The sequence below is a fragment of the Cyrtonyx montezumae genome, unplaced genomic scaffold (genome assembly GCF_038088225.1).
Source record: "Cyrtonyx montezumae isolate F1298 unplaced genomic scaffold, pur_monq_1.0 scaffold_10, whole genome shotgun sequence".
Taxonomy (NCBI): domain Eukaryota; kingdom Metazoa; phylum Chordata; class Aves; order Galliformes; family Odontophoridae; genus Cyrtonyx; species Cyrtonyx montezumae.
This window is the reverse complement of record NW_027071826.1, coordinates 56,346,045-56,372,733: the sequence shown is the minus strand read 5'-3', so window position 1 is coordinate 56,372,733 and position 26,689 is coordinate 56,346,045. Positions and strand designations below refer to the sequence as shown.

The 26,689-nt window shown below is 40.1% G+C and overlaps 1 protein-coding gene across 1 annotated transcript in view; it reads right to left on the bottom strand.

Annotated features, from left to right (window-relative positions):
* DNAJC24 (DnaJ heat shock protein family (Hsp40) member C24) overlaps positions 1-26,221 on the bottom strand; it is a 28,002-nt gene extending 1,781 nt beyond the window's left edge. The window contains exons 1-2 of the mRNA XM_065755444.1: positions 26,094-26,221; positions 6,998-7,136 (exon numbers count right to left, since the gene is read on the bottom strand). Coding sequence (XP_065611516.1) covers positions 6,998-7,136; positions 26,094-26,201 — 247 coding nt within the window. The 5' untranslated portion in view covers positions 26,202-26,221. The remainder of the gene's footprint in view (positions 1-6,997; positions 7,137-26,093) is intronic.
* Between the last annotated feature and the right edge of the window lie 468 nt (positions 26,222-26,689).

The window sequence follows — 26,689 nt, the reverse complement described above, 5'->3', positions numbered from 1 at the left end:
CCTCAGGGCCACAACTAGTCAGGTTTTCACAGTTTCTCTGCATAACCCGTTCTCCTTCTGAAAGGTGAAGCCAAAGAGAAACCTCCCGATAAGCACAAGATAGATGTTAGGGCTGCTGGTTAGAAGAACGCTGTGATTCCTGCAAAATGATATTACTAACAAATGACTGATGAAGAACAGTTCTAGGGGCCAAGTGCTCTCCTAGAATAAAGAGACTCTCAAGACAGAAAGAACATCAATTCTAATCTGCACATGGATGATCTGTTGCCATTTGATCCCCTTGATTCATCCGATGTTGAGTGCAGCACGAAAGGAAGGGTGCAGTACAATTCAAATTGTCACCTGCTAACCGTTCGATATAAACACAAATCTATCAGTGCATCTATTCACATTCAGTGCCCTCAGTTCACACCAAGTTGATGCTGTCAGATTTTGTTCAGTTACAAGTGAAGCCATAAAAGATATTATTATTAGAATGAAACATAAGTTACCACACAAAACCTCCCAAGTGCCGCCTGACGCGTGGAAGATCCAACTCCACAAATGCTGTTTCTTATTTTAAAGAACCAGGAATGCCTGAAAGCTGACCTTCAGCATATTCACAGGCATGTCCTTGATTTGGCAAGACTCAGCTTGGGGTATATTTCGTGTTTAAATCAGGTTATTATCAAGAAAATTCCTTCTCTTTGATCAGTGAGTTTTTAAGTGGGTTTTCTAATTTACTAACACAAGCTTATGATAAAACAGCATCATCAGCTGCTTTCTACAAAAAGGAAAATTCCAGAAAAATAATTCCTTATTGTAGAACTACTTACTGAGCTCTGGCTGGAACAAAAAATGGAACTCCAGATTTTAACTTCTTTACTTCCTGGGAGATTATCCTACCTAATCAAAAACTATTCTACATGGTTTCCCAGCTTCTACTGTGTAACTGCTCTTTGCTCTGGACTGAAGAGCAGAAAGGAAGTCTATGGCAAATGCTTAGTCACAGCCTGAACCACTGATTGAACACCTGGAGAAAACGCCAGGTCAGCCCTGGGAGCACAGGTAAAGGCAATTCACCTGACTGCTGCTAAGGAAGGTTCTCTGGTTAGAGATCCCTCCTTTGTGGAGTTTTTCCCGTGAGCCTTGATGCTGGGAGATGGGTGAGCATTCTGTTTTCTTCGTTCATAGTAACGTGTTCTCAATGTGGTGGTCCTGTTGCTATTGCAGAAGGAAGCTTTCTAACTTCTTCCTTTAGCTGTGATTTGAGAAGCCTGCTGTGCATTTCCGTGGATGCAGTGTTGCTCAGGTAAGATCATTCTCTCTCTGTGGAAATGGTCACTATGAGAAGAACCTGACCTGAATGGCAAGGATACGAAATAGGGATCACAATTCTGTACTGTAGTGATTTGGGCCCGTTTCCTCATTCCAGACTGTGTCTAGATTTCATTCAGTCATCATTTAGCATTTAAAAAAAAAAATCAAGGGAGATGGCATTGTATTTTGTTCAGTACTACGCTAACAGTTACGATACTAACCAAGAAGGTTTAGGTATTACAGTGAGATGGAATTCACATAATATGATTTGGATAGTAAAATTTTGGTAACCTTGGAGAAATACTGCACAAAGCTTTGTTTCAAATGAAACCGAATGTCTAATTTGGGACAGTGATTGTAATTCAGGAACTTCCTGGGTGCTGATGATCAGAGTCCAAGAGAACTGTAATTTTAACAGCACCTATTGTTCCTTCAGACATGTATATATTCCTAAACATTCCAGTAATATTCCAGTAATATTCCAGAAGAATTACACTACTCCAATCCGATCAGATAATGGAGCATTTCTTTTTTTACCGTGGAACACCATCATCTGCTTGCTGCCACCTTACTCTTCAAAACACAATGGTGTATTTTAAATAATGAACATCAGCAGGTGCAGTTCCTTGTTTGTATGATCCCCTGCCTGAGCTGAAATTGTTATTCCTAGTGCGATGCCCAAGTCTGAGTAGACTCACTGGTATCTCAAGAAGATGCTAATTTTCAATTAGTACTCTCAACTGGCTTGAGTCTCCAAACTTAACACGTAATCTAGTGACTGTCAGTTTTGTGTGCTGCAATTATTTGCTTGTCTGCATCAGAACTGGAGAAACATTCTCTGGAGTTGAACAAAGCTGTTTTATTTTCTTTATTCTCTTATTCAATACACTGTCGAATCTAAAATACCTCAAGGTAGGACAAATAGTTTTGGCTAGTTATTTTAACACAGAAGCACAGCTCAGTGAGTTTGAGGAGCTTAAAACCAGATTTATAACCTAACAGTTACACAAGGTGTACTAATTGTGTTGCTACATTCCTTGTTTCAGCTACACGATTGCTATTCTGCATCTTACAGCCACATCTCTCACGGTTCTCTGAAGTAAATCAGTGAGAGAAAGTTACTTCAGAATGGTTTTGTCACAGCATCCAGTAACACTCGGTGTCTACTTAGTGCAGTCTGCAGAACTCTGTGCAGAGTTGCACTTTCAGCAGCATTCCTGGATATGGATAACTGAAGACGTGATTACCTTTCTTAACTTGGAAAACAAATTTTAATTCACAAATAGTCCAGCCTGCCTAGCTTTGCCATCTATTGGATTTGTCTGACAACAAGAGGTGAAAGGATTCTGCAGCTCCATTGTCTCAACTGCAGGATCTAAGAAAACAGTGGCAGGCTCATCAGAGAGGTTTATGAGCCTGCAATTCAAAGAGATTAAAAGGAAAAACTACTGAGATTCTTTCAGGCTACAGAACAACATTAAATAACTATTAGCGGCTTGGTTGAGTAAAGCTTTACTAGAGCCCTTGCTGGGTCATTCAGAAATTGTAAAAGAGGAAAGGTATTTAAGTTTTACTTGAGGATACAATAAATATTTCTTGGTCTATTTGAGGCTGAGTTTAAGGAAAGGGGCTGCAAAGCAGTGAATGGAAATTTAACCCCTTTAACAATGTATGGTAATAGTAAAGACGGTCATGATATAACCATTTCTAACTCTGACTATTATATATTCTTTGCATGGACTTTTTCTTTCTTTAAAAAAACAGACAAACACTTATAATTACCCAAGTTCAAGATATGTGTTGACAGTCAGCGTTGTCATGACAGTACCCAAACCCTGGGTATTTACAGAAGTTTCTCTTTTTTTTTTCCCTATTAGTCCCTTTATTTCTCAAATAAGAGCTTCAAGTGTTATTAATTATATAATTTAAAATAAGCATGTTTTAATTTGAAATTATAAAAAGCGATGTAAAAGATTTTCCTAACCAAAAAACCACTTTTGTTAAGAGAGAGAGAAAATAAAATGGTGCTTCACTCATACTCTGAGGAGCTGCAATAAAAGGCTTGTGTGCCATACAGCCATAAAATCCATGGCTAGAAATGAACGTGTAGTTGTGCCACTTGGAAGTACGAGCTAGCACTCTGTACGCTGAAAGTAATGGCCACGCAAAAAGCTTAGTTTTGATTTAAGTACTTTTTAAGAAGGAATTTTCATAGCAAGAAACTAAAAAAAGCCTCCTCCTGCTTGTTCTTGTGGTGGGTTTGTGAGGCTGTTCGTCTGGCATCTTGCTTATCCAATGATGTAAGTTACCATGATGTTGAATGCACTGTCATCCCTTTATGGAGTAGGGGGAGACTGAGGATGAAAGGCCAAGTGGCCATCTCCAAGTCTTTTCAGTTTACTACGCTGGGGGAGAACAGGAAGGAGCAAGGGAAGAAGGAGCTGCTACTTTAGTTCAGGTTTTCATTTTCCTGCTTTATAATCACACCTGTGCAAGATTCCAGAATCTGTGTCATTTAAAAAGTGAAAATCGGAAGATTCAGGTATGTGCTCGGGTGGAAAAGCATCTGTTGGTGATTACATCTTCCATCCATTTGGGATGGAGTATCCAAATGCAGCAGTGTCTGTGAGAGCTGGCCAATAAGTTTCCCAGCAGATGACCTTGGGATTCTAGTGGACATCAGGTTCAACACAAGTTAGTGGGGCACTGCTACGTGCATCCAGCATCTTTAGGGTGCCATATTTATTATTTGTTCTCTCTTCTTTTTGACTCTTTTGAGATTACATCTGATGCCTTGTGTCCAGTCTGGGGCTTCCCAGTACAGAGCACTGACACAGAGAAATAACTGAGGTTGCCTACCGATATGGTCAAGGATTGAGACACAGCATCCAAACAGAAGCCAAGAACTGGTTTTGCATTTCATAGTCTACAAGTACTTAATGGGAAGACTTAGAAGGATGCTAAGCAAGTGGCACCACGTGCAAGGAGCCCTTCCTTCAAACTTGGTTAAAAAACACTGGAACAGGCTATCAGAAAGGCTGTGGAATCTCTGTCCTTGGAGATCTCAAAGTCAATCTGGAGACGGTGTGAGCAACTGATCCGTGCCAGCTTTGAGGTTGATCAAGGTGGCCTATGAAGATCCTTTCCAATCTTGGTGAGTCTCTGGAGGATTTTGTTCCTTCAAATTGTGACATAGGCATGAACTTTCAAGGCTCAAATGACTCGACTGAAAACTGCAGAACATGTTAATTCCAACTTAAACTCACCAAAAAGCGTTTTGGTAATTTTTACTGTCAGGTTTGATTTCAGATGTATATTCCTCCTCTCTAAATAGAATGCCAAACAAATAGCAGAAAGTCTCCAGGGAGAAAAATCTGTTGAGAAGTCCACTGTTACTAGGTAACCTGTGATGCAGCTTTTATTCCAACCCCCAAAGATCACTATGCTACTTTCAAAGCAAAGCAGTATTAAGATATAAAAGCACATTTGCTTGTTATTTTCCAAGACTTAAAAACAAGAAACCTCAGTAACAAAGAAGCTCAGTAACCGTGATTTAATGTAGCACAAGAAAATACAAACAAATCACCAATCTGCTATGGGGAAAAGGTTACATTGCACGGGGCTTCTGGACTGGCAGCTGTACACACATGCACACTGGCGTCCTTCAGATTCTGCTTCCCAGGCTTTGCAGCCTTACTAACTTGCTATAATATCTCTCTCATCGCTATTCCCCTTAGCTGCTGTCTCAGTGCCTTTGTTTCTCTGAGCCTTTACAGCAGCGTCTACAAATTTGTCTAGAATCATGACTTCAGAAGCAACTTGACAGGCATTCAAAGGACTGGGTTTTATTTCACTGTCATTTTGCTGCTAGGGAACATGCTACAAAGAAGGCATCAACACTGCACATGTATGTGATGTGTTCGGCTTAGTTTGAAACACCGTGTCCTTTTCAAATAGGATGCTCTATACCGAAATACACCCATCCTGTTTCCTTACTGTTACCAGTTACCTGTGTGAATAAATTGCTTTCTTTATCTGCTCTTTAAAAAACAACAAGAGAACGTTATTGAGGTGGCTTTTAGAGTAACTCATCTAGATGCAAAGGGATCTCTGTAAATACAGAGAACGTGTACAGAAATGACCTTAAATACCTTGGGAAAACTAATTAGTTTATTAAATCTTTTCTCTTACTAAACAGCTTTACGTGATCCAAGTCAACTTGAACGTCGTGGTCTATATTTAAAGTTTTGATAAAACTGAGTGTGTGTGAAAAAAGACTTGCAACTTCATCTTTAAAATTTCATTTGTTTCTGTGCATTTAATAAGTAGTGACAATGGAAGACGCAGCTGATACTTAGGAATTTCTGTTTTCATTCTGTTCTCATCTCACTCTGCTCTGGCATCGCACCAGACATTTGAAAATTAAGATGGAGGTAAGTTATTTAAGATTGATCTTAATACCGATTACATGAGAAGTTAGCACAAGATCAATTTTTTCCCTTGTTTCTGAAGTATTTATTCACTTTTTTCTGTTTTAACCCCTTCCACCCCCTTGTCAAAACCCACACAAAGCCTGAAACACAGGATTATTTAACAAGAGAATTCATACTGGGTATATACAATTGTATATCACTCTTTTTATCCTGCAGTGATGCATACCCACCCGAATGACTAAGCCTTTGTTTCTCAAAGTTCTGGTATCCACAGCGGCAGGGGAGTTAAAAATCAGCACAAGAGAGCAAGGTCTGATGGTGTGCCAATGTACAATGGAAGAGAATTCAATAACAAGCTGCAGAGACAGTGGGCTTTTATCAGACACATTCAAAAGTGGTGGTGGCTACATGTCAATGCTGGACCAGAGTGTGTTACTGCAGAGTGCGACTGAGTGTTTTCCCCACAGGCAATACACTATTATTGACTCCCCCCATTAACATGTAGGGTGGATATACATTTATTGAAGGTTCTAATGGAAGGCTGAGGGACTCCTATCCTGAGGCCAGAGCAGAAAGACAGCCTATCACTTCATGTAATGGTAGCCCATGTGTGACAGACCTGACCTACATTTCCCCCCTTTCTTTCTCACAACAGCCTGTCACTGCTTTAAGAAGCTATTTTCTGAGAGGTATAAAAAGAAACGCGTGCTAGAGCTGCCTAGTTAATGTGTTATATTGGAATATTATTTATAAACTTGATTTAGAAAGGCTAGTTTAGAATGCAGATGAATTATGAAGGCGATCTTAAACAAACAACCAGAAAGAATGTGCCTTAATGATTAAGTGCTTATGTACTGTACACGTTGAACACTATTTATAAACTAAATAATGCCTGAATCTAAAATACTGCAGTGAAATGCAGCATAGGACTTAAATTAAAAAAATAAATAAAGAAAGAACACTTAATGAAGCTGCCTTAATGAAATAAAAGGGATAAGGTTTATGATTAGTATTAATTCCATATTCATATTATTAGGAATAACGCCACCTAATGTTTTGTCGGAGGTAATTCAGTGTTTTCACTGGCTAATGTATGCATAGCAGAAGCTATAAATAATGGATCCACATTTGAAAGTAGGACAAGAGTGAAAGAAACATTTGGTTCAGCAACAAGCAGCATTTTAAAATACCATCTCACTACTACTCCCAGACCCTGCTTATTTAAAGAGCTGCTGCTGCTACAGCACTCCTTGGCAGGAACCTACCACGCTGCTGCAGGTCATACTCTTTTTTTGTCTCTTCATTCCCTAGAATCTTCCACGCTTGATCAATTTCGATGAACCTCTGCACACGCTCCTCCACTTCTCCTGCTGGCACATCTGCCTTCTGCTTGTCTGGATGATACTGCCAATCAAAAACAAAAAAGAAGATTAAAAAAAGTTGAAGGTAGTAGAAGAGAGAAGGGATGGGAGAGGAACAATCAATAATGCATTTGATATTCAGCTAAAAGGACAGGAAATAGAAGGAGAAGGTATGAGCTAAGGTGCCAAAGGAAGGGGAGACGAGGATTCCAGGTACTGCAGAGAACTGCCAATTTAATTAGACCACTGAAATGGCAACCAAATCACCAGTGGCATAGTGTCACCATGTGCACTGATGGCATTTTCTGGCTAATTTGCTGATGGAATCATTGGTCTTATGGACAATTTACCTAGAGAGAGAATGTCTACTACAAACAGAAATAGGTACATGCAGAGGACTTCACTCAGGAGCAAGAGATGTTGTAGGTGCTGACATCTTCTGTGAAATTACACAGAGCTCATTTCAGCACACTACCAACGTTTAGTTAAGGCTACTACAGATAAAACTGAATAATGTGTTGCATGTATGTATGCTTTTGAACTGTTATTTCAAACAGTAAAAAGAATATATGTGATCAGATGTAATTTATAAAGCGTGTAATTCTGCTGTTGATGATATGCCTCAACGTCTTTTAATTTCTTCCAGTTTGGTGAATCAACAACAACCCTTCCAAATATTTAAAGTCATGGATTGTTGGATGCAAAAACTGTCTCATTTTAGTTAAGAAATGGTGGTTCAAGGACATAACTGCAAGAAAGCATTTCAATTATTATCACTTATATAATGTAGTCTTATCACTTCTTAAACCATTTGTAACTACTGGTTCAGAATGGAGCATGCTGTCTTCTTTTCAGTTCAGATGCCTACTGAAAAGCTCAGTCTTCCTCAGTTCACCTCAAGATATCCCTTAATCTGGAGCTTTAACTTCTGCACCTTATATTAACGTCAGGTTGGGCCCTAATTTGTACAACACACTTTTTAAGATGTGGAAAATCTCTTAAGCATTTGAGCTGATTGCAGATAACCTGAATTCCACTGGTTTACTTTATGATTCGTAATGGAAAGACAAGAATACCAATATCATCTGTGCTTTATAAGATGCAAAACTTGGAAGGAGCCCATTTGGGCACTAACATATGGCAACTCTCATTTGCACTGATGGCTGTTATCTGGGTATTATCATTCAACAAAGGGTACCTAAGAGCAAAATGCTCATCTTTAACTTTTTTCCACGTCTTTTTCCACGTACACCTGAGAGTACTTGCAGCCCTCAAGCTCAAGTACAAAACGTGTACACAAATGTGTATCCTGCAGTTATTCCTCAAAGCAATATTTGACCTAAAGAAATATTAATGAATTATTCTAAAAATTCAGATGCTGTTACCTAAAATTGATTCAACCCAAATATTTTAGGGTTAATTGCGGGGCCTATAAAAAAATGGCTACTACATGTTTTATTGCACTTGAATGATGCAGTGAACACACCCCTACAAGTTTACATCCGAAAGGATTTTTGACACCGCTACGTGGGCCTATTCAAGGACTGCTGAGCCAGACTTAGTGCCACTGAAACTTTATTAGCTACAGTTTAACAGCAGCACCACAAAACCATTGCTCTTAATATTGCCTGTTTGGAGAGGCCACAAGACTACACCTTCTCTGATCAGTTTTTTACAGATAACTGATTGCCTGAAACAGCACTAGGATTATCAGCTTCTCACCTGCCAAGAACGCTTGGAAAAAGCACCTCCATAGAACTGGTTACACCCTACACCAAAACTGACAGACTGAAGAATACTGTTGGAAGTGTCATAAAAATACTCTTCAGGTTCATCCTTTGGTTTTTGTTTCCTATAGAGTTAATAACTACGTCGTGGGGGATTTACTGATCAGATCTTCATGCTCTCTGGAAGAGTTTTCTCCTCCTCATCTTGAAGCTATTACTCTGTTACCATCTGATACGCTTAGCCTTTCCCTCTGTGCTAAGAAAAATCCTCAAACTTCTGCTATTTCAAGTGAAAGCTTTTATTTTCTGTTTCATCTGAATTTGTTTCGGACCTGCTCTCACTGACTTCCTTTTCCTACTGTCCAGCCTGCGGATCAGAATACAAGAGTACTCTCCTTTGAAGCAAAAAATCCATTCATGATTCAGCTACCCATAGAGTCATCTTTCATGTGAAAGATAAACAAAGGAGGTGCCTCTTTTCCAGCCATTTTAGACCCCAGTCAGGCAGATGAGACACCAACCACAGAGAACACTGCCAAACTTTCGGCCATCCTGCTAATATTTGCATTTTATGCAGAGTACTTGTAACGTCCTCTGTCAATACTTCAGACGTTAATCAAACTCTTCTCTTGTTGCCATATTCATGCCTCCAATTCTTTTACCTCTCCAGTTTACCCTTCTGATGAGCAGCCTCAGCACCAGCCAGTTTTGTTCTGAGGAAGGTTAAATCTGATGTATGTTTCTGCACTCCTCCTCCCATTCAGCTTTATTTCTTTCAGGTTAATCTCAGCTGTGAGCACGTACAAGCTGTATGATGAAAACAGACAAGCCCGTTTTCTACTCGATTTGTCTCCTCCTACTCAAACAGAACTATTGCTCGTCTCTCCTTCTATACGTCCAGTTGTGAGTTCTTGCTCATAATGTTAGTGCCTACCAACCTCTCCTGCAATCTCTGCTCTCAAAATCTGTGCAGACTATCTTCCTGTCATTCATACTTGCCACTTGAGCACTATTTTCAGCTGTATTACTGCACTTAGGCTAGATTTATCTTGCTGTATACACGCAGTGTTTTTTAAGGAGCAGTATTTCCATATGGCTTTTTGCTGATCATCCATGTGTTTATTTTTGGACAGTTTTCTTTCTGAACCCAGCAATAAGTTTTACTAACATGTTACTACTTCATAGAACTTTATGAAAACAAATAAGGATGTATTCCTGGGACTGACAGAGGAGGAAAAAAAAGCTAGAGTCTAACTTTCCTTTTCAAACCACTAATTAAAGTAATTTGCCAGCCTGTCTTTAATGCTGAAGACTGCATGGAATTGGTTGTGCTTTACAGCATATGATGCTTGGTAGTTAATAATGGTGTTAAACTAATGGAAATTGATTTTACTATCAGAAAAACATTATACACATATACAGTATCGCTTACTCCCCTGTTTATCTTAAGTGTCACGTGGTGGATAGCACTTGTGGACTCTGGCTCCAGCAGTAAGGGTCCCATTCTTTTGTCTTGTTTTCTTAGTTTTTACACTGCTGAGACCATCTGAAAAAGCATCAGTTTCCAAATCAGCTCATATGAAAAGCACACGCGTTAAACATGATCTGTTGGAGATTCAGTCAAATTTCTGATGCTGCAGAGAAACAGAAAAGCAGCCTAATACAAATACTTTTCAGTTACAGTACCCTTAGTTTACCTTTCTGATAGAGCTACACGATGGTACTGAAGTGTCTTACTGTTAATATACAACAAACTGTGCATTGCTGCAGTTTGAGTGCAGTGGGTAATTTCCCCTGGCAAATGACTCTGAAACAGGTAACAGTTCAGTTCATGGTTTAGTTCTACATATCTAAATGTTTAGAAATAGTTTACAGAAGATCTTAGTGATTTTATTTCATTTTGATCATCTACTGCCTTCCATATCTATCACAGAGTATAAACAGGGTTGGTTTTTTTTTTTGTTTCTGTTGTTTTTTTTTCTCAGCAGGGTTAATTTTGTTTTGTTCATTTGTAGACTGTCTCCAAGAGCTACTCCATCAGTCATGTATGGATACGGGCTCACTACTTGTCTGCTAACTTCCTATTGATTCTTGCAGCTGAAAAGTGCACTGCTTTACATTATTAGCCAATGTTTTCAGAACAGTAGTTGCAACGATTTGCTTTTGCAGTACAGTAATCATAAACAAGTTACACAGTTCCCAAACGTGCATGGTTTTCACGCACAGTATTCATACAAAGAACCTGAAACATGCTACATATATCCCATTCAACTGCTGCAGTCTTTATTTCTGCTTCCTTTATACTCTGTGAAGTTTGGGCACTTCAGGAATTGAAAAACTGATCCCTGAAGCACGTGGAAGTAAATGAAGACCACCTGGTTAATAACTGTAATGACACTACATCTGAATAACCATATCAACTGAGCTTCAGAACGCTCATTCCACAAGATGGGAAACAAAGGCAGTTGGCTGAGTATTGGTTGCACAAATCCAGCAACACAAGTGACACACAAAGGTCCCTATCCTCCTAGCACTTGTACAAGTTACTTGACTTCATGCCATAAAAGTGATAGGATTGATTGATTTTAATCAAATTCAAATTAGCAAGCAGAAGACTTCTAGTTAAATCCATTAAATGCACATCCTTTATTGGTGCTAATGAACTTGTTCTTCAGAAGAAATTTACAGCGCCCAGGGAGAATCAACTTAACATGACAATTTCCTGGGAGGGGTGAAGCATACAGCCATAGGTTTTATGCTAGACTGCAGTCTGTTTTGAAACTATGGAATATATGATAACTACACTGTGTATTACAGTCAAACTTCATTAGCACTTTTCTATATGACAAATTAAAAGCAAATTTTGATCTCCTCTCCTTAGACTGCAATTTTGCAGAATATTTTCACATATCTTTATTTGTTATATACACTGTCTAGGTATGGGTTTTGTTTTGTTTTTCATGAAGGAAACTGTTATGAAGTTTCTAAAGCACAGAAGACAGACATAGTACAATGATATAACAATTACAGCTGAAAAGCATCAGCGAGCTTCAGACTATCTTGGACTTGCATCACAAAGTAGCCACTAAGCAGTCAGTCCCACCATCAGTTATGGCATAGTACTTATCTACATTACCAGATTTAAAAATATATTTTTTAAAACTCTGAAGTTATCTACGGGCTCATTAAATTACTTTGCTAAATTTAATTGGTATGTCTTTAATTTGTGCTTTGTTTCAGTAGGGACGTGTATTTATATTTATATATACAAGGCTAGAGCTTTGCCTTAGGTTCATAAGTGAATCAAGACAAAAGATTTTAAAGTTCTGACTTAAATGAATTCAAATACCCATCCAATTTTTCAGGAACTATGCCTAATGACCAAATATGGGTCCATGATGGAGTATTAACGTCTGAAGTTAACATGGTGACCCTCAGCAACCTTCTCCCATTTTTTACGTTAGACATACAGTAGTAGCTGTGACAAGTTTACAGCCTGACAGCAGCTGTTCAACATCACGCACCCAGAAACAGGAGTTCTAGCAAAGTATGAGCTGTTTGGCTTTGCTGTGGTGAGTTTCTTTCTTTCTTTTGTTCTTTCTTTTTTTTGTTACTGTAAATGTTAACAGGAAGTCACAGTGTTCATGAGTTGCAGTATAACTACAGTATTTCCCAAACTTGGAAAAGGATCTTCATTTGTATTAACAAATAAGCAGTGGTCAGAGACATGGTCACAGTCAGGAGGAGCTCAATCCAAACTTTAGAGATGGAATACTGCTTGGCATCTGGTGAAGCAATCATTTTTTGTGAATGACAGAATTGAATTAAAATTGCAAACAGAAGAGGTAGTGGTTGAGAAATGCATGCAAAGAGCTGGCTAGATTAACAGTGCAAGAGCGAAAGTCACTGTGGATTAGCACTGGGTACAGTGAGATAACAGTAGTACACACCACCTACATCCATTCCTATCATAGAAGAGTTAAATGAATATGAGCAAGAGGACACAGCAGTTGGATGATAGTAGCAGAAATGCTAAGGAGGCCTGAAGCAGTGATGGAGCACCTGGCAGAAGGCAGGGCCAAGCCAGGGGAGCTCAGGTGCATGCAATGTACCTGAGTGACCGGAAGAGATGGGGCCAGGATCCACCCCTTCCCAGCCCTCATTTAATTGTTGGCAGTAGAAGCGAGGTGGTTTCTTGCTCCAGATCCCTATCTGTCTAAGGCTTCTAAAGGTAAGCAGCTCTTTTCTTTTGTTTTTGCATCTGTAGTTGCTGTAGCTGAAAACTTTGTTACCCTGCTCTTATTGTGGTATTTTCCATCCCGTTATAGATTTACAAGGTTACACTCCTCGGGTTAAGAAAACAAACAAACAAAAAAAACCCATATTTTTCAAATTTGAGATTTACAGACAGGAATCCAACAGAGTGAGATTTTTGTCTCGATTTTGAATCCATACAACTGGAGTTGTATAGATTGACGAGCCTTTTTAGAAAAAAAAACAAACTACATCATCAGTATTTGGAGGGGATAAGTGGGGTGAGCAGAGAACAGTCAGTCCGTATGTTAGCCAGTGTATTCAGATTTCAGTGTCCAAACTCTCTCTCGCTGTTTAGCTGGTATCAGACTTCTTTTTTGTTGTCGTTTTATTCGACGGTATAAAACCCATACTTTTAAAGGCGAAGTATATAACCAAAACCACACAACCTATCTCGTTCTATTCCAAGTTCAGCAAGGATCAGTTGGAGTGTTGCATTAAAAGACAAAATGCAAAAATAACCACCAGTATGTATGCCCCTAACAATACAACAAAGTGCAAGAGTTTCAACAGAAGAACGTGCTCAAGATAACATGACGTATCAGCATTTGCCAACTAAGCTTAAAAATTCTCATATGGTCTTTATATTTTTGTGAACTGTGACTGTTATCTACAAGTTAAGCTAACGAGGTCAGGACACAAACTGTCACGTGTTGCCATCTGACAGAGTATTCGTAGGTCCATTTAAGTTTGTAGAATTCAGAGCTCACCATAACACTTCACATCATGCTAATAGCTGCAAGACAGTCAACGTTATCGAGGACAGATCTGGTTAATATTCTTCCTTGTTTCCCACTTTAGTCTCAAATTCTTGCTGTGTTTCCATGCCTTAAAAAAAAAATACACGTAATGGTAGACTGTTCTTAGGAGGAGCATCTTTTGCTCCTGCTTATAATGTGCATAGTAAATACCAGTTTTTGTACTGTGGCTTGCCAATAAATCTCACCCCCAACATAGAGTGTCTGTTCATACTCAGATTTTGGCTGCTCTGCCACAAATGCCAACAAAGGGACCAATTAATGAAAACTTTCTTGATACATTCCCAGTGGATGAATGTCTGCCTTGCAGAAGGTACTCTGACAACATTCATCTCACACAGGCCAAATGGCTGCTCTGTGGTAGCAATTAAGACACCACCAGCCTTGGCTAGATTTAAACCAACAACCAAATCTGCTTAGGTCTGACCAAATGCTCACAGAAATCACTAGGTTGTAACTTCTGAGAAGAAGCTGGGCTGTGTCATGCAACTGCATCCATTTCTCCTAACTATTTATAGGCTATGTGGAGAGTCTTATTAGAAAGAATTTAACTGCTCTTAAAACAAGATGACTTAATTTGGCTGTGTGACCACAGTGCTTAAGCCACATCTATAAGTGTATAAGAAATCAACAACTCTTCTGAATCGTGTCAGGAATCTAAATCGTGCAGCAGGCTGATGTCCTCTGTACGTGTATTCAGAACTTTGTTTTTTCACAAGAAGTCAGTGTTCAATCTTGACGATTTGCACAGCTTTGGAATCGAGTCTGGACAAGTAAGCTCAGTGCAGCATCTCTCCTTCTGAAGTTTGATTTGGACGCTAGGAGAGTTTTGTTGCTGCTTATACTTGAGTTCAGAAGAGCCTATCTGAAAATCTCTTACCGTGAAGTGAGAATGTGAGAGATAAATGTGATAACTCATGGAAAAATCTTGCTTCCGCGGCACAGACTTGCTTCCAAGTCACACTGATTTGAGGATTTTGACAAATGGGTACCTTTCTGAAAATGGTTATCAGGCAATTTGAAGTGTGGCTGGTCACAGCCCCAGACATCAGGAGAATGGGTCCTCTTCTTCACCCCAGCAAGGCCGCATGTTTCCAGTTCTGATAGACTGTGTCATCATAAGGTTCATTATGATGTTTTAAATTAAATTGTAATGTACTTTTTGAAAGTTCCAGAGCAGTTTACAGAGCACCAAAATAGAAAGCTGGATACAGCACACAAGAAACGTATAACACAATTGGAACACTCCAGGATCTATGAAATACTTTTCAAGTTCACACTTACATGTTGCCATACTAAATAATTAAGCTACAAATCCGTATGAGCACATAATAGAATTTACATACATTTGCATTCAGAATTACCTACACTATATTTGAGCAATCAGGAACACAACTCCAAATGATATTTAGTCTGGTCTTAGGCATGGCATAGCGACTAGAAACTGCATGCTGGCTGTTACACTTGAAGACAGAACTCCTGCAGAATGCAGACTCCAATGGATTTAAATCAGAACACAGTAAGGCTTAATGATGCAGCTGTTTATTAAATTGGAATGTGAAGTTTTGAGTAACCAAATTTAAGAAAAACACATGTCTTACCCACACATATTGATCAGGGAAAAAAAAACCATGTAACATGCACTCAGCCTTTTGCCCTGTGGCACTTGCTGAAAGGTCACAGAAGGAAGCCATTCTGGAGCTTCGCCATCTGAAGCCATTAAATTGGGTCACAATTAAACAGCACTTCCATATTTTACAAAGATAAATGTGATACACTCGGAAAATTATTCTAAACCAGGAATTGGCTTATTTCAGTAGAACGGAGACTGGAGGGAAAAGAGGATTCATTTGGAAAAGATGGTTTAAACATGTAGATAATAAACTTTCCTCCTCTCACAGAAGGAGAGAGATTTTCTGAATGTAAAGTATGAATTAATATATTTTTAGACAAGAATGGAAAAAAGCTTACTGTCAGTAGCAGTCAGTCAGTCTGGCAATACTGGAAAGGCACTTGGAGTCTTTCAAGACCAAACCACTTGATTTTCAACTGAAAAGCTATTTCAAACTGGCACATGCTAGAAAAACAGAGTAGAACCTTGAAGCGTTGCGGTGCTTCCTGCTCTTAAAGTAATTTCACTTGCTGCTGTATCACGTGAGCCATCAGGCACTGCTCCAAAAAGCAGGAGGGAAGGCTGCATACTTTTATTTTAAATACTCATTTCATCTGGTCCTGTAATTTGCAATTCACCTCTTGAGTAGAAGAGGACTGAAGCAAATGAAAGGCTCCATGACTTTTAAGCAGCCTTATGCAGAACAAAGGCTTGATGCTTTGGATTGCTGTGATGTATCTTGCACTATCAGCCTTCCCCAAGGTATCAGTGAAAAGTGAAGTTTTTCATCAGAGAAAATTTCCTTCACTGGAGCTATGCTCAAACATCCGTTTAGTTTTTCTACAGGTTGATTTTGTATATAAAGGTCTCATATAGCAGACATCATGAAGCACGTGACATTTTGTGCTCTGTGGCCTGTATGGTTCATCAGGTACTAATTAGATAGCATGTTCTGTCAACACTTTCCTGCTCTCCTTCTATTAATTGATCATCCTGCCAGATTAATACAATGCAACACCCCTTCCAAACTCCTTGAGCTTCTTTACTTGTGAAAAAGAAGGATAAGGAGAGGGGAAAAAAACACCTCTAAAAGGTCATGCAATAACTGCATTTCACCAGGATCTGTAAAAACACTATGCTGGGAAGTTAATTATGGTCATATCAACTTTTTCTACACTGTCTTAAAATAAATAAAAATCAAACAATTAAAACACAATAGTATGTAGAATAACATACTTCACCTAAGAGGTTATATTAATTTTAGAAGTGGCTACAGCTTATGAAAAGATAAAGATTGTAGAAATAAATATGCGTGGCCGTTAATGGCATAAACCTAATCAGATCATTCAGCTAGTACTATTAGGAAAAAAAGGAAGGAATGCTGTGCAGAAACTAAAGTAAGCTGACCTCGCTCACCTAGGTACCTCAGAGCCCAAATAACAGCTGCCTTTACAGCCCCATAAAGTCAGAGCATGAACTGGTATTTCATAAACGGCAAGAAATAATGTGCGTGTGTTCTCCGCTCATTAGACTGCAATAAAAACTGCAGGAGATAGAAGACAAACTGCAGAACGGTTGCCAAATACAACGCACTACTGCCACCTAATGCTTGCTAGAAGGTTACGTCAAGAACATTTCATTGTCTGCACTATGCTAGTGTTATGAGAAATGGACACCCAAGGAAACAAAGTGAACAATGGTTGTAAAGTATCTCCTTCACAGTACCTCCCCTGCAGGCTGTCAAGATGAACTGATGGGATCTTCTCTCGTACACAAAGGCTAACGTGCAGGATGAAGTGGGCTAAATATGGGGTTCAAACGTTTAATCTGTTAAAAATGCCAGGGGTGTGATACCTTATTTCATTAAGATACCCACATAAAGAGGCATGAGAGTGTTACTCGATCGGAATCCATGCTTGTTTAAATATATGCAAGCTGTTGGTAGCTGAGAAGTTAGTAGCACAATTCAGCCTTGAAGAGCTTCCGCCAGCACGTATTTGTAAAGGGGGGAAAAAAAAAGGTGTGGTCTCATGCTACAACAGCACAACAAAAATTACATTGAAGTACTTTTCTTATTTGAGTGATTTTGCAACAAAATGCTCTCTCTGAAACGTGAAACTTGTTCACTTCCGTGAAAAGAACGATTCCAGGTCTTAAACTCGCTTTCCTAGCCCACAATCAGTCTTTTCAACATGTTCACTCAATTGGCAGAAGTTAGCAGGGAACATGGAAGGAAGGAGCCTGTTTTTTCCACTTGTAAGGATGAGAAACAAAGTGAAGCGTTCCTTGTGATGTTCAATCTTTTCATACAGAAGTGGATTAAAATTCCCCCAAAGGATGTCTATCCAAAGGCAGCTTGACAAAAGAGCAAGGAATTTATTTCCTTGATTCATTAATTCCGTCCATCTCCTCTTCCTTTTTCTTCCACCCCAAACAAACATTTAGCTTTCTCACAACTTCAGCCTTTTCCTACCTGATCTGGTTATTGATTATTCAAAGTTTGTGTGGGTCAAGAACCATCAGAATAGAAATATTTCAGGTACGACTGCTCCTGTAGCTGTTGCTATGAGGAGGTATTTGCTGCGACTCAAGGCATTTCTAGCCAATACTCATCAGTAGAGCATGAAGCAGGAAGAAGAAAGCTTTCTGTAAGACTTTAATTACTCATCACCCAATGGCTCCATTAGAAGATAATACCCACAAACATCCCAACTTAGTTTATTTAAAAAATAAACAGATTTGTTTAAAGCTTTTTTTTTTCTTGTTTTAACTTCATCAACCCTCTCTCTGGTTAGTGAGGAAATTCACCATAACATCTTTCACATTGAAATTACAGAGGTTGACAACCACGATTTCTGACCAAGGTGCTGGATGGTACTATTATGTGCCTGAAAATCTTAATCTTTTCAAGTTGGGCGTGAGCCTGAGCTGAGAGACATCTGAAAGATGTGCAAGTCTTCTTTCTCCACTGTGTTGTGTTGGCAGCCAAAACCCAATTTTTGCATGCTTGTCTTTTACATTTAGCTGCAATAGAAGCAGAATTGGCAATGTAATTTTTACTGTATTTCATAGATGTGAATTTCAACTTCCATGGAAGTAGTCATGTTCAACTCAATGCTGCTTGCAGCATCCTGTGACTGCAGAGCTAGTCTCGTGCTACGGAGTGTTTCTCATCACCAATTACTTCTGCAGGAAGTTACTAAAATGTGCAAACTGTGACTTGGATTTCTGAAATCCTTTTCTAACGCAACTGCTTTTATTGTCCTGTAGGATCACAATAGTACTATTTCAACCTTATGCTCTTAGGGGTCTTAACATAGAAAGTGGAGATCCACTGTCAGTAAAGGAAACAGTCCATGGGTCTGCTACTTTAAAACATTCCAGCTCCCATTCTCTCAATAAAGTATGTCTTTATTGAGGAAGAAACTCCACAACTGTTACTGGATAAACAGAAACAAAGATTAAGTTTCCCAATGAAAGTATAAGAAAGAGGAAAGAAAACAGAAGCTGTAGCTACCAGAAAGCAGGTCTTTAGGAACAGCTTCTACTTTGCCTTTTTGTGGTCCCATGGCTCCATACTTAGCTATGAAGAGCCACCTAAGAGCCTGACAAGCCACTTGCAAAGCTTTTGGGAACAATACTACAATGTGGGAGGAAGTGAGGAAACAAAGCAAGCAAAAAGTAGTAAGGGAAGGGAAGAAATAAAACATTTTAAAACATACACGAGTATAAAGGTAAAAGTACAGAAGGAGTTTCAAAAGTTCTTTATAAATTTCTGACCCTTTTTGCTTGCAATTTACACTGTTGAATGTCACATTAAGTAACACTCAGTTGTAAGTTAACATGGCTGTAGTCAAACAGTAACACCAGTTACTCAAAAGGTCAGGAAACTAGTTTGGACAAATGCTTTTTTTTTTTTTTTTTTTTTTGTATGAAGCAAAGGGAAAATTTTATGTTATAAAAAAATAGAGCTGCTTAGAGCACTGAGAAAAGTGGGCAAGAAGTTTTCCCGGTTACAGGCAATGTAGTGGATGAAGGCAAGTCCACAGGATGCTATTTTGTGGCTAAGTAACACGTGGCAGAAGGGCAAAGAGACAGGTAGGGCCTTCAGCAGGCACACTGACTTGCAAGAAGTCTCTGTGGCAGCTGAAGCTTGAGAAACAGATGATTAGCTTATCTATTAGTGGGCATAATTGCAATATCTGCATAACACTTAAAATTTTTAACTGTTTTCTTATCACTAGTATTTAAAACCATCCATGATCTCAAAATGACAAGTTAGACCACTAATCAAATTATAACTTGTAAAATGGACATGAAGAGCTAACTTTGAAATTCCAGATCTAGCAGTTAGTTTTACTTTAAAAGTGTTTAAAGAAGAAGGAAAAAATTACTGTGTTAGTTTTAGAGATTTCCACAAGTTATACTACATATTTGGAATCTTTTAATGTACTATGATCATTAACTTACAAAAACATGCAAATCATTCAAGAGAGGCATTGCATTTCTTTATAAAGCATTAGTGACATTAATTAAAAGTGAGGCACTGCTTCAAATAGGCTGCAGCATGCTGGATACTCAACCTGAAAAATGAACACTGCACTCTCTACCTGATGATATTGTCACGTTCCCCTGTTCCTTCTACGGCTTGTCACTACATCCAATTCCCTTTTCTCTTCACTTACCTCCATCACCTCTCACTACTGCAAAGTCAGGACACCTTTCTCAGCCTTTCACTGTAAGAGATACAGCCAGGGTGCATCTTCAACCAGCTGATGGGTCAGTACACGAGTGGATCGTGGCATTTCAGTTCATTTGCCAGCTGCCCAACCAAATGTGGGCTGATGGTTTTCCTGGTCTGTACCCTACTGTAAGCAGGTGATGCCCAAGAACCAACTATACTCAACGTTGCTTCACCCACCACTCCAACTGAGCAAGCAGGAGCTTCTGCTCAGACGTGGCAGTCTGTATCTCTGCATGCAGTGGCATCACACATCTCCACAACACTTGGCTTTGAAGTACTATCGTGACACGTGTAACAAATGTGGGATACCATTCAGATTAATAAGAGTTCCCATTTCTGCAATGTGATCGCTGACGGGGTGAAAATATCTGTTCTTCTGACTTAGTACAGAACGCTACTCTGACCTCCTCTAGTGTAAGAAAGAAGAAGAAAAACAAAAAGTGAGGGTGAGTTAAACAAAAGCTGTCAGCTGAAAGAGCAGCAGGAGTATTGGTGTGATGATGAGCCACCAGATCGAGCTGTTTGAACTAGGTTCCAACTGAACAATGAGGCTCTCTTAAATACTCTTATAAAAGTTAATAACCAATTGTTTCCGTTCCAACTTGAGAAGATACCCACTTTTATTTTATTAAGGTTAAAAAAAACAGTAAGATGTAAGGAACAGATTAAAAATAAAAAACTACCCAGGGAGCCAAATAGACATTCCTTTGCAACAAACTTAATGGTGCCTCTTTCTCTGTTAAAAAGTTATTAAGCTCAGCCAGGCTACAACTAGGCACGCTGGCAAAATGTTTTCCACAGGACTGTTAGGAAAAAACTGTATATATGCTGCATAATTTTCACTATGAAAATTATTATGAGACTTCTGATCAAAGTGAAAACGTCTTGAAGTTTGTAAGATTATCATTCTCATCTTAAACTCAGCCTGGAAAGAAATTATTGTGCTCCGTTAAATTAAATTTCTGTTAATGTCCTCTCTTTTTATTGCTGCTGACAGTCGTTCTCACACTTAATGCTCTTTGTTTTAAAATATTCTATTCTCTCAAACAGATTAAGTGATCATCCTAACACTTTGTATTTACATACACACACCACCCTTTCTGATAAACAGATAATCTTTGTAACACTGTGTGTTAAGTGGCACATTTTATTTCCTTTCCATATTAAAAATAAGAGCTTCCTGCATGCTCCCTGCTCAAATTACATGGATTTTCTTTAAGATTAGGGCATACATTGTAACAGCAGCATATAATTTTCCTGCACAATAATTTTTTTTCCAGTTGAAAGGTATCCTATAATATCATCAGCATCAACAGGAACAGACACTTGATTCTCAGCGAGACAAAGCTTCTGTTTGGTGACTCCATTCTCTGTAAAAAAAAGCAGCTTTCAGATGCAGAGCAGCTACAGAAAAACTTGCAAGCAATCTGGCAACTCATTCTCTGTCCACAAAACACTACACCAAAAGATGTGAAAAACTGTACCAGTAAGATTGTGTCATTTTTCCTTTTCTATTACTCTATTTTATCCACTGTTAGTTTTATACATGCTCTGAAATGGGACGTGGGCATGGCCTCTCCTAAAAACATTTACCCATTTATGTTTTTTTCTTCTTAAAACAACAGTCTATACAATTACAGATAAGAAGGTTGCACGTACACCACACCTCAAAAACATCACTGTGTCCTCAAGGTGAAAGGCTTGGGTGCTAAGAGTTTAATCTTTAAACACAGCAGTTCTCAAAATCAGTTTTGAATCATTCCAGAACACGGAATCTGAGATGCTTCAAAAAGCCCCTTGAAATGAATGTAAGGCAGCCAATTGCAGACCAGTGGCACTGAGCTGTGCTGGTTACAAAATACAGATTTCTAATTGAATGTTTTCAAAGTCACTGGCTGAAGCTCTGTGCTGGAGAAGACACTGAAGTACTGGCCAGCATACGTGTATATTCTGTTCCTTAAAAAAGCCTGATGATCAAATTGCTAGTGCCATACATGTCTTCTGCTCAACAGTCTCCCACCTCTGGCTGTTATTAAATGTTACAGAAAGAAGCATTAAGATGGTGCAGGTACCAGACAAGTAAGTATGAAAATATTTGACAAAGTTTTAAGTTTCATGGTTGCAAGGAAATACAGTAAATGTAGACTTTAATATTTAGATGGTGAGAATGAAAATATAACAACAAAAGAATCACTACTTTTAGGCCAAACCTGAACTGTGTATCCAATTCATATTATCCTTCAAGATGGAACAGACATCACCCAGAGTCTGCAGTTAAATGGTTTGCTTAAACATCCATTAAGACTTGACCACATGAACCATTTGCATGGTTTCATTTAATATCTCATTAACCATTTCCACCATCAACCCTTTAGAATTGATAAAAGCAAGTTATACTTTACAGATTGATCATTTTAAGGTGAATTTCCCTTACAAATCAGTTCTTGCAAGATCGCAATTCAACATTTTTTACTTGTCTGCTATTATCGTAGTCAGTCCTGAGATCTAACTGCCAATATAGATGATGTATGGCAAGATCCCCAATTCTTTGCAGCTTTGGAAATTAACATCTGCCTGTTCTTTTGGGGTGCTAAGTATACAATGTGTTTCATATTGAATGTTCTCTGTCAACACTGGGGATCATCTGAAGAAACTGCAGCCATTTGCCATTTTTATTTTAATGGAATTACATTTAAAAATCAATTCCACCATTGATTATGCTCGATGCTAATGAACATCTGTGATCAGAATCTTATCCACTACAGAAGTCATATTAATTGTAATTAGCATACAAGATGTTAGCTGTTTTATAAACTTACTGATTTTAAGATAACTAGCGTTGACCATATACGTTTGTCAAGAAGTCTTTAAACAGGCAGTACGTGGCAGTGCTCAACATTCATCCCAGATTTCTAAGCTGCAGTTGCTCTGCTAATTCACTGCCAACACCATACACAAAAATACCTGGGGCACCTGCACGTAGACTTGTCCTCTGCTTCCAGCAATACTACTGCTACGTACAGTAACAGCTTCAGAAAACCATAAATTAACATACTGTGACTTAGAGGTGAGGTGTGCAACCACTAAGATCTCTTGAGTACTAGCCTTATTTGGGGAGAAGGGGAATTACTTCATGTGAGCAGGACACGGTGGGTAAGATGAGAGGTGCAGCCAGTGCTACACTAATAATGAACAGTGGATGCCTAGGGAATAGCATCAGGATAGGACGAAGATACTGTAACACCTCCCTTATATACATGCCATCCATATTCAGAAGTCCACAGCTCATTGTTTTCTGGGTCTGGGGCTGTATTTTGGTGCAAATGTGGCACTGCAGACTTTTCTTTCACGAACTTCTAACTTCTTTTTAAAACGTGATGCACCTCACCTTGGATCAACACTATCTGCAGCAATGACTTTCACACTGGAACCATGCACTATGTATTGTAGTCTCCCATCACTCCTATATAGGGTGCATAAAAGTAATTGTTTTATTACCACTGTGCTTTTTACAGACAACAGACTGTGCTAGAGGCTGCATCAATAAACAGACAAACAAGAAAGGTCTGTAAGCAGCTCTACTAGAAGAGAAAGACACATAGTGACAGACATACGCTAACAACAACTGACAAGCAGCAGATCTGCCTTGGAGGAAACACCTACAAGGCAACATCATTTGGCTTTTTAGTCAGATCCATCACTGACAGTGAAAAAAACTCAAGAGCAAAATAGCATAAAAGAGAAAAAAATATCTTAGTTTTCTCTAACATTTCACACTGACTTTTCAGAGAGCGCTGACCATGCAGAATGGAAATGCACGGATTATAAAGAAAAGCCTGTATGTTAAAATAATTCTTTACCTTCTAGAACTGTAGCAAGATTAGACATGCATCGCTCTCTACGTTATCCTGGGACCTCTGAAAATCTGTCTAGTTTGGTTAAAATGGCCCACAGTATCAGGCATATATGCCTTAATGTGCTCTTAATGGTGGGCTAAATAATCACTTGATTAAAAAGCCTGAATTATGTGTGGGGTTAAAAAGGAGGATCCAAGTTAACCTGAACTAAGGTCCTAGAGCTCATGAAAACCATGAGGATGGGAAACATGAAGGGAACACGAAGTCTGAAAGCATGACTAAAAATATGGCTCTACAAAAGCATACCATAAGCCTTCAAATAAAACCTAAATGGATATTCACCAATTTTCATCCTATATGTTCCACTACTGCATCCTATCAGGAAGAGATTGTTTGAATCTGTTCTTTCTGTATTCAAGGGTTCATTCCAAACACTGTAACTGTGTGTGACACTCAATGCTACAAATACCAATTAGCACATCACATGGCTATGCACAACAGACAATGACCTTTTTTTGACATGTACTCCTGATTATAGGACATCTGATGAACAAGTATTTGATTTGGTTTAATCAGGAATGTTTAGCAAAGCTGGAATGTGTATCCGTGTTTATGAAGCAGAACAACTCGCACAGATTCTGGGCACTCATATCATGAACTATCCTCAAGTGAATTGATGCTATAAATTTGCTTTGATTATCGTAGAGTCATAAAGGTAGCAAAGATCACTAAGATCAACCTAGACCAACCAAAAACCCATCATCTTCATACCACTTGTACAGGAAATGCTAAGTCACAGCCTGAGCCAGTGATGGAGCACCTGGTGGGAAGGCAGTGCCAACCCAGTGGAGCTCAGGTGCATGCAATGTGCCTGAGAGACTGGAAGGGGTGGAACCAGGATGCACCCCTTCCCAGCCCTCATTTAAGGTTTGGCAGTGAAGGTAAGGGTATTTTGCTGGAGTTCACTGCATACCTGAGGTCTTCTAAAGGTCAGCAGCTCTTTTCCTTCATTTCTGTGTCTGCAGCTGCTGTGTTTAGGCTTGTTCTTGTTTGCTGTAGCCAATGACTTTGCCACCTTGCAATTATCGTGGCACTTTCCATTGTGTTATAGCATTACACCGCTAAATCGTGTCACTCAGTGCGATGTGGACCCTTTTCTCGAAAGTCTCCAGAGACAGCAACTCCACTGTCTCCTGCAGTAGTCTGTTCCAGTACCTTGCCACTTTTTCTGAACCTCCCTTAATACAACTTGAGGCCATTCCCTCTCGTTCTCTTGCTGTTTTCTGGGAGTGAAAGCTGACCCCCACTGCATCGTAATCACCTTTCAGGCACCCCTAAGCCTCTTCTTCTTCAGACCACGCAGTTCCTGTTTCCTTAGCTGCTCCTCATTAGACTTGTGCTCTAGGCCATTCACAGTTTTGCTGCTCTTTTCAAGACGTGTCCCAGGGTCTCCACGTCTTTCTCATAGTGAGAACACAGTTCTCACAGTGTGGCCTCACCAGAGCTGAGTACAAAGGAAGAATCACTTCCCTGCTTGGGCTGGCAACACTATTTCTGATAGAAACCAGGATGCTATTGGCCTTTTTGGCCACCTGGGCATGCAGTTGGCTTGGGATCAACTTAGCAAGGAGCAGCAACCCCAGATCCTTTTCTTCCATGCAGCTTTCCAGCTACTTTGCCCCAAACCTGCAGCACTGTGCTTGTTGTCATCAAACTGCAGGACCCGACGCTTCATTCTGTCGGCCTCAGCCCAGCGATGCAACCTGTGCAGATTGCACTGCAGGGCCTTCCAACCCCTAGGGAGATCCACGCAATTCCCAACTTCCCACATCCAAATCCTTGATAAAGATATTAAAGAGGGCTGATCCAACAGCGATCTGTGAGCAACAGAACTAGTGGGGGGGGAGAGGAGGAGGGGAATTAAAAGCAAAAGCTGCAGTATTTATTTGACTAGTTTAATACAGCTAAAGCAGCAGACGTGTACTTACTAAGAGAGCGAGTCTTTGGTATTTCCGCCTCAGTTCGGCCGGGCTGTCTGACGGCTGCGCACCCAGGACCTGGTACCAGTCCTTTCCCGTTATCCGCTCCAGGGCCATGCTCGGGCAGGGAGCGAGGAAACGCAAGGCAGCTGGCAGCTCCGCAGGCTGCGGGACGGCAGCTCTACGAGCGCTTGGCAGCACAGCACCCACCCGCCCCAGCGCGCCGCATGCGGGGCACCGGCATCACTCGTCCGGCGGGAAACATAACCTCCGCCCGCCGCTTCAGCGCGGAGGCGGGCAGCGGAGCGCGGGGCCTCGCGTTGTTTCCGCCCGGGCCCCGGTGGCGGAGCACCGGCAGGAAGCGGAGTGGCGGCCGGGCACGACGCTGTCTCCATGGCGACGACGGCGCTGCTCAGGCGGCAGCGGGCTCTGTAAGTAACGGCCCCGGCCGCCCCCCAGCGCCCGGCCCCGGATCGGGGAGGTCGGGGTCTGCTGTCCGCCTCACCGCCTTCCTGGGCCGTGGGTCCCGCTGCTGCTCTGGGGCGGAGGTTCGCTGAGGCGCCGAGGAGCCCCACCCCTCCCCCCATCCCCCCTATTCCCGCCCC